Here is a 10,000-nt window from a genome sequence, read left to right as displayed (position 1 = left end):
TTGGATTTTTGCTGAATTTTTTCTTGAGAACACATTCTCTGTGGGAAATGGTGATTTTGACGTCTATATCTAGCATACTGGGTGTCCACTTTTAGTGGTCAGTCCTCTAAATTTTGTATGTAAAAAATTATTTGATCTTCGGATTTTTTAAAATATGCTAGGCCACTGGTTTTAATTGATTAATATCAATTTCTACCCTTATTTAATTTTATATATATATATATTATATATATATATATATATACACATATGCATATATATACATACATATATATATATGTGTTGGTGGTATCTTTCTAGTAATGCTGAGAGTTGACCCTTTACAAAAATAGCAACTTGGTTGTCACTAGTTCTGCTAAAGAAATAGAAGCAGCAACACCACCACCACCACCACCACCACTGCCAACAACAACAACAGCAATAATATCAACAGTCACACCACCACCACCACCACCAATAACAGCAACAACAATAGCAGCAACAACAACAACAACAACATATGGCAAGATGATATAAATATAGACAATATACAGAAAATGCATGTCAGTATTCTGCATAAGATTCTGCAGACAATGGGGAGATTAAGGGAGAGATAAGGAGGTGAGAGTAGGGGTCAGTTTAGGAGGATGAGATTAAGGGGTCAGGATGAGAGGAATGTCTGCTGTTCTTCAGTGCAGTTCTACATAAGAAGAGTACATGGTAAGTACGTGAAGGTTAACATACCAATGTGCTATCCTCTAGGGAGCTAAAGTACAGCTGGTACTCTATTGATCCCCCACCTGTTAATTGAAGGTCAGTGGTTCTCAAAAGCAGCACCCAGGGCCACATGTGGCCCTCAAGCATCTTTCCAGTGGTCCATCCTCTATAGATATTTTTCTTGAATTGATTTGTGTTTTCCTTTTTTGGTGCGGACCCCTAAAAAAATCCAGGTTTTGGATCAGGCCCAGATATTAAAAGGGTCCCAAACCACTGACATTGATACTCTTGCTTGAGTGTTAAATGCTGTAGTCTTTCAGGTGTTCAAGTGTTAAATGCTGTACTCTTTCAGGTGTTCAAGTGTTAAATGCTGTACTCTTTCAGGTGTTCAAGTGTTAAATGCTGTACTCTTTCAGGTGTTCAAGTGTTAAATGCTGTACTCTTTCAGGTGTTCAAGTGTTAATAATTGGTTCTCTCTCAATGGAATCACTGTAAACTAATGTTTCCTACAAAATGTGGAGCAAGTCTCTCACACTTTGGTGTTTCTCAGTCTCTGAACAGAGAAGATTTAACTGAAGTAACTGAGAGGGAAAAACGAGTACGTGGATTTCAGAGTACATATCGACAATACATGACTTGTACTCATTGGTGTATTTGGAGGAGGGGTGGGTGTAGTGAGGTGATGTGTCTCTATGTAAGTAAATAATGATGTGACTACATGCAGGTGTGTAGTGTACCTGTGTGCAGATATCGATTTTCATTAATTTAGATTTGGGAGCGGGTTGACCCATTTTTGTCATTTCAGATATCTGAGTTGTCTCCCCTCCTACAACCAGTCTCTAAACAGGTGTAAACATTCGGTTAGCCTTTTCTACTCTTCATTGTAGTGAGAGTTGTGGTGAACTAAGATTTTCTTGCTCATTACATTGAGCAAGTTAATGAGGACTTAACTGATTGCTTTCCATGTAGGAAAAAAAATCTGAGTTGGTAATTATGTATTTTTACACATAAAGATGATTTTATTGAGGATGGAGAGGGAGAGGCTGGGTGGAGGGTCAAACAAGATGAAAGAAGCAAGACACAAGCTGAAAGCAACATGGCAGGAGAAAAGCAGGAATTTAGGAAGAAATGCGGCATCGATCGAGTCTTACCTTGTCTATGACGTGTCTTTGTCGATCTGACGAAGTGGAAATGGTTAGATCAGAGTGCGGTGTGCTACAAGCAGAGGTAGACATGCTTGGGGTGAGAAAGTAGTCCTGGTGTGAAGAACTGGAAGGTGAATCCCCTGGGGATGTGTGAGCTGGATCCCGGATTCCTTCTAACTGTGCTGCTAGCTGTTCAGGATCTACGCCGTGTTGGTTGGCTTCCATGCAACGATCTAACAAAAAGGTACCAAAAAATACTGTTTACAAAAGGGTCCAGATCTGCACAAATCATAAACGATTACATCAAGATGCATTTCCCCACCCCCCACCAACCTCCTTCTCAATACAAAACACATGTGGTGATGAATAAACATCACAGTTCATCAATCAACACAATTATCTACTCTTTGTCACATAACATAACTGGCTGAGTATTCCTCAGACACTCGTACCCTCAACCCTTTACCCTTTAAACCACCCATATCCAGCTCAAATGTTCCATTTGTTTTATATCCAAACTGGCCAGGTCTGGCCACTCACACCTGTCCAACAATGTCACTCTAAAAATACACAATTACATCCTCGAAAACGCAAAGCCACAAGATAATACGAGGTTAATTCCAAACGATGTGAATAAATAAAGCTTTGGATTTTGACAGAGTAATCTGAATGCTAAAAGGTGAAACATGTTTGTCAGGTAGAGCCAAAGTGACACAATTTAATTACAGGTATAATCTATCAGACAAACACACTTGCACAGATTCTACCTACCAAATTTCACTGACAATCTGGGGTTTGCCCAAACTTACAGCAGAATTCAACTTTTACTACAATAAAATTCAGTTTCCATTATTGTAATAAAATGAAATATTTCATTGCCATTTTCTCAGATGGATTTCCTAAATTTTCCATAAAACTTCAGTGGGTTTTTCTTTGAGTTATCTCCCTTCCTTTGGAAATTTTACATTTTGACACTCCACCACCTTCCAGAGGGAGGCTTTGTCTACTAATTACATAGATAATCTCTGTATTAAATATGTGAATTTCTACCCTATTCGTCTTTGGTATGGAGAAAATATTTCCCCAGAGCTCTGTTACCTCAGCCATATTGTTGATATAACTAGAAATACATTGACCAGTGGGAACCTTTGGTTTATGATCATAATGTATAATTTGAGAGAGATTTGGCTGCTATTTCTAATATGCTGAATGACCCCTTCCTCCTACAGGAGCCTCTCATGGAACTAGAAGCTGTGTAACTTTGTGAATCATTAAATATGATCATCATGGTTAACAGAACACAGGGTGACCACAGGGTCCAGCTTGTAAGTAGGGAGTCGAAGGATGGGTTTAGCAGGCAGTGAATAACAGAGTTTAAGTAAAGGATTAAGGGATGTGTTGATAATGGATAAGAAGGGCTAAGTAGAAGATTAGTGGATGCGTTTTGCTGACAGCGGATAACAGGGTTTAAGCCAGAACCAAAAGGAATCATGGGGCACCAGTTTGTGCCCCAAACCCTGAGGATTTGATTCTTTACAGTAATTATATGGAATGAAGAATGCCAATGTGTCCTTCAGCAACATTCTTAACCCCACCCTGCCCTCCTTGCAAAACAAGAAATCATAAAGTGACATCATGTGACCTTCAGTAACAGGAACTTCCTTTTTACTGGCATGAAACAAACCCTTCCCTTTAAACAAATGATGATGATGATGATGATGATGAAGAAGATGAAGATATGATGAGGAAGATGATGGTGGTGGTAATAGTGGTGGTGGTAGTGATGATGATGATGATGATAATGGTGTAGGTAGTGCAGATGATAATGATGACGATGATGACGATGGCAACAATGATGATGACAATGATGATGATGATGACGACAACGACCTTCTGTACCCTAGCAATATGTTTCCTGTCTAGACATTCCACCTCTCAACTTCACTGATAACTCTGCGATTCATCTTAAAGTACTCACTAACCAACTCGATAGCTTTACCTGGTCACTTCCAGAGACACACACACAAACACACACACATTTACACACATGCGCCTGAAGGAACAGATATATACCCCAGGGTGAAAGATAGAACCCAATCTTCTCAGCAGCATACTGTCAACACAGATTCAACAAAACATTTTCAAAATTCACATTTTTAAAAGATTTTTCTAGAAACAAAAAGCTTTCCTTAATCTGTCACTGTAATGAGAAAAATATCTTGAATGATATTAATATGCCTTAATTCATGCATGGAAGAACTAATTTATGTATACAGTTCTATATTTAAGAGATGAGGAATTATGTACATTATTTACATTATTTACATTCGACGGATATTTGTCCTCATCTTGTTTGTTGTTAACACGGTTCGGCTGATATACCCTCCAGCCTTTATCAGGTATCTTGGGGAAATTTCGAACCTGGGTTCTCATTCCTAAGGTATTTTTCAATATTATTATTATTATCATTATCATTAGTATTATTATTATTATTATTATTATTGTTCATAGAACATATGCCCACAGGCATATGGCATAGTGGTTAAGAGCATGGGCTACTAACCCCAAAATTCCGAGTTCGATTCCAGGCAGTGACCTGAATAATAATAACGATGATGATGACGATGACGATGACCAAAGACTAGCGACAGGCTTGAAGATCAGAGTACCAAGGAGTTTGAATCAAACTGTTTTGATCCATATATATATATATATATATATAAATGTATGTATGTATATCTCATTTAATAGATAAGCATATGGATATAGATATATTGACATTTCTGTGTAAAGTTATATATAAAAACAGTTCAGTATTAAACTGAAGAATAACATGTTTCATGTTTGCAAGGAAAAAGTTGACTCTTCAGAGTTTTGGATTTTGGGGATTATGAAGGCTGTACGTCCAAAACATCTAAGCAATTGTCAACTTTTTCCTTGTAAAAATACATCCACATCTATTTACATATATTATTGGCTTTCATGCCAGTGGTACATAAAAAGCAGCATCTGATTGTGGTCGATGCCAGCCCCCTCAGGCCCCTGCCGGTACCATGTAAAAAAGCACCAACTACACTCTTGGAGAAGTTGGCATTAGGAAGGGTATCCAGCTGTAGAAACACTGCCAGATCAGACTGGAGCCTGGTGCAGCCTCCTGGCTTCCCAGACCCCAGTCGAACCGTCCAATCCATGCCAGCATGGAAAATAGATGTTAAACGATGACGATGGTACACAAACATTTATATACATTCATATATATATATATATATATGTACAGGGTGCGGTGAATATATTGTTGTCTAAATTATGCAAAAATGAAAATAACACTGTCATCTCATTTTAACAGATATATTTACCAAAATTACAGAAAAATATCATGAAATGCTAAAAAGTAAATATATTCAATAAAATCACCATTGGCTTCAACCATGGCCTCCAGATGACTTCAGAATCTCCTGCAACTCTTCTGGATGGTCACCTTGTTGAAGTTGGTGAATGCTGCCATAATCCTTGCCTTCAGTTCATCTTTTGTGTTACAAGGAGTTTTGTTGGTCTCTCGATCAACTGCGCCCTACACATGATAATCAAGGGGGTTGCAGTCTGGGGAGTTGGGTGGCCAGATGTTAAGAATGATGTGGTCACAGAAATTGTCTGACAACCATGACAGGGTTCTCCTGCTTGTATAGCATGGTGCAGAGTCCTTCTGCCAGACATAAAATCTTCCAGCAGCCACCCTTTTAACCCAGAGCAGCACTACCTCGTTCAAGCACTTGATGTAGGCCTCCATGTCGAGTCTAAGGCTGTGTAGGAAGATGAATGGAGGCATAACGTCACCATCACTGATGATCACTTCAAACACCATGACGCAGACTGGATGTTTGATTTTTATCACTCTTGGTTCATGTCCTCAGATTGACACCCAGACACTCTGAAATGTTCATATTGGAGCTTCTGGCTTGAATGCCAAGCAGTACAGCATGTGGTTTCCAAATATCTGGCAGAGTGAATTGTGTCATGGTGCTGATTCTCTCACAGACGGTGCCCAACTGACCCTACTGTACTGTGTAATCGACAAAATCAAAAACAAACAATGCGCATGGGCAAAATTAAGAATATAAAATGGCAACAATTTACCCATCACACCCTGTATGTGTATGTATGTATATATATATATATATATAAACATATATATATATACATATATATTATATATATATATATGTGTGTATGCATGTATTTATGTATTTATGTATATACATGTGTGGATGTGTGTGTGTAATATACATGCATGCACACACACACACACATACACTGGGACAAAGAGATGGAACTAAAGTAACAAGTGTGTGTTATTGTTGAGGTTTCAAATGGCAGTGGAAGGATTCGGGACTACTGAGATGAGATTGCTTCATTGAAAGATTAATCAAATGATCAATTAGTTAATTGGTTAATTGGTTAACTACTAATAATAACTAATAATAATAATTAACTAAATTAATTAATAATAATAATGATGATGATAATGATAATAATAATAATAATAATAATAATAATGATAATAATAATAATAATAATAATGGAAAACGTAAAACAGAATCAATGTGTGCGCTTTTATTGGCAAAATGATCCTCCCAAGATAATGTCTGTTTCAACATGATTTCACACACACACACACACACACACACACACATAAGCACATAAATATATATAATATAATATACATACATACATATATATATATATATATATATTATATATATATATATGTATGTATATATATATATATATATATGTATGCATATATGTATATATATATATATATACATATATAATACATATGTACAATATACATATATATATATACATATATATATATGCACACACACACACATATATATATTTAGTTCACTTGATGCAGGGTGTTTTGTCTCAGAGGTCACGGAGTCTCCAGAGAAAATGAGACAAATAAGTAGAGTTCTCCCTGTACCTGGATGTGAGTGTGTGCATATGCTGGGAGTAGCTTCCCTTGGAGTGATTAGCTGTCATACTCGTATTGTGCCGAGTAATGCCATCAATTGCTGTAACGGTGGCTCTGTATACTAGGGCACATGGTTGGGTTTTAGGAGTTGCAGGTTGGGGTTGAGGTGGTGCATTTTTACATCTCTTGATGCGTGTGATGTTAGATGTGATGGTGTCCAAGAATGGATTAGCTCACCTTGATGTTAGGGGGTTAAAAATTTGTAATACTTGTGACCTCTGGGGAAGTGTTTCATAATTAATGTCAGGAAGCCCCTAGCTATGATGGTGGAAACTTCAAGGTTGAAAGGAGGTTATACCATATAATTTTTATTTTACTAATCCTTTTGGGGTGAGGAAGGGGTATTTGGGGGTTGTCCATATACATGAGCTTCTCAGTAAACCCACTCATATATACATGAACAATAAGGATCATTATGAAGTTGCATAGCATCACCTTAAATTCTTTTGATATATATTCAGCTTTACATAGACCAACACACGTTTCAACTGCACCAATTGGTAACCATTGCAACTGCACCCCTACTATATTACTGGTGTAGTTTCTTCAGGCTTTTTACTTAATATCCTTCGATTTGACTGTTTAAAGTTCTTTTGTTTATCTACTCTGCATTGCATGATGCAGATTTGTCCGTATACATACACACACACACACACACATATATGCTGGTGGCACGTAAAAGGCACCAACCAATCGTGGCCATTGCCAGCCTTGCCTGGCACCTGTGCCGGTGGCACGTAAATAGCACCCACTACACTCACGGAGTGGTTGGTATTAGGAAGGGCATCCAGCTGTAGAAACACTGCCAGATCAGAATGGGCTTGGTGCAGCTTCCTGGCTTCCCAGACCCCAGTTGAATCGTCCAACCCATGCTAGCATGGAAAGCGGACGGTAAACGATGAGGATGATGATGAAGATGATGTATACACATATAATCATACATGCATACACATGTACACATACACACACACACTTTAAAGCTCTTTGTAGTCTTGTGAGCTACATGTTGAGTTCAATAGTATTGGTGACATGAAAGAAGCCCCCCCCCCCAGTCCAGTCTGTGAAGTAGTTGGCTTTAGGACGGGTATTCAGCTGTAGAAACCATGTCAAAGCTGACACAGCAGCATGTCACAGTCCTTGGACGTGTCAAATCCTGTCAAACTGTCCAACGCATGGAATACAGATCTTTAAATAATGATGATGATGATGATGGTGATAATGATATATATGTACACACACCCACACACATATTCTTTATCTTTTACTTTTCTCAGTCATTGGACTGTGGCCATGCTGGGGCACCAACTTAAAAAATTTTGTAGTTGAATGAATACCATTTTTTCTGATTTAAAGCCTGGTACTTATTCTTTCAGTCTCTTTTGCTGAGCCGCCAAGTTGCAGGGATGTAAGTACACCAACACCAGTTGACAAGCGATGGTGGAGGACAAACACAAACACAAAGACAAACACACAAACACACACATATGACAAGCTTCTTTCAGCTTCCATTTACAAACTCCACTCACAAGGCCTCAGTCATCCTGAGCCGATAGTAGAAGACACTTGCCCAAAGTGGCATACAGTGGAACTGAACCCAGAACCATGTAGTTGGGAAATAAATTCCCTACCACACAGCCACCCCTGAGTCTATATATATAATTTTTCATTACATTTACGGAAGGAATTTAGAACATATTTTTTACTAAAATAGTATCAAAATAGCATTTATAAATGTGGAATAAACTACGTATTTCTACAGTTGGCTTTGAGAAGGTGGCATTATAGCTTTTTATACTTATATTATTAACCGTAGCCACCCTGACATGGTTTTGGTTAATAGTATTTGTTCCTTGAATAAACTTAATATTATAAGTATCAATGTGTGTGTGTGTGTTGTGTGTGTGTTGTGTGTGTGTGTGTGTGTGTGGTTGTGGATGGGAAGTGGTAGGAAGTAAGGGGTGGAGGTGTTTGCATGTGAGCCACGGGCAGGAAGACCAGTCACTGATGTAGAACAAGTTTAAAGGAAAGCAGCTGCAATCTGGATAAACACTGAGATGTGTACTTGCCGTTTATTTAGCAGGGGTACATGATGGGGTGGGGGACGGGGTGCAAAGGTGGGAGAAAGATTTCACTAGGACGACGATGATAATGATGATAGTGGTGGTGGTGATGATGATGACAATGGTGATGGTGATGATGATAATGATGGTGGTGATGGTGGCGGTGGTGATGATGATGATGAAGATGGTGATGGTGCTGATGATGATGGTGATGATGATGATGATGGTGGTGGTAATCATGTTGATGATTACAATAACTATGACGCTGATAATGGTGATAATGATGATGTTGATGGTGATGTTGAAGAGTAGAGAGGTGGGTGAAACCACTGACCATTAGAAAGAGTAAAAGGAGAGAGAGAGAGAGAGGGAAACTGACCAGATGTGTTTAAGACTTATGTCTCATGGTGACAAGTGACAGGCAGGCAATATCCTTAGCATGGCTGACGAAATCAACTAGATCCCTTACCCCAAATTTCAGGCCTTGTGCCTATTCTAGAAAGGATTATTATCATCATTATTATTATTATTATTATTATTATTATTGATGTTGCACAGTATACAGTATCATGGGGTTATTGATTGAAGATATTGTGTCTACTGGGTTTTTGCACTGTTTGTCAAGTCACAACAAGGACCACAGACAGACGGTACTTTATGCAATATGCGTGCAGTTCCATGTAATGCCGACTTTTACAATAAATTTAGGTTGTAGAGTATTTCTAAGGTTTTCAGATGTTTTTTCAGACTGGGTGGTATTGAATCCAACGCTCCGATGACAATAGGGATAACCTTTATGTTTGACTCTCGTAGCTGCCACATCTTAACAATCTCAATTCTCAGGTCTCCATAATTATTATTATTAAGGCAGCTAGCTGGCAGAAACGTTAGCACATAGGACAAAATGTTTAGTAGTATTTCGTCTGTCTTTACATTCCGAGTTCAAATTCGGCCAAGATCGACTTTGCCTTTCATCCTCCCAGGTCGATAAATTAGGTACCAGTTGCATACTGAGGTCAATCTAATCAACTGGCACCCTCCCCCAAAATTTCATGCCTTGT

General features: G+C 38.4%; 1 protein-coding gene across 1 annotated transcript in view; it reads right to left on the bottom strand.

Moving 5' to 3' along the window:
- LOC115220301 (protein piccolo) overlaps positions 1-10,000 on the bottom strand; it is a 148,818-nt gene that overhangs the window by 53,762 nt on the left and 85,056 nt on the right. The window contains exon 12 of the mRNA XM_036509998.1: positions 1,848-2,074. Coding sequence (XP_036365891.1) covers positions 1,848-2,074 — 227 coding nt within the window. The remainder of the gene's footprint in view (positions 1-1,847; positions 2,075-10,000) is intronic.

Source organism: Octopus sinensis, linkage group LG16 (genome assembly GCF_006345805.1).
Source record: "Octopus sinensis linkage group LG16, ASM634580v1, whole genome shotgun sequence".
NCBI classification, from domain to species: Eukaryota; Metazoa; Mollusca; class Cephalopoda; order Octopoda; family Octopodidae; genus Octopus; species Octopus sinensis.
This window is presented reverse-complemented; position numbering and strand designations above follow the sequence as displayed.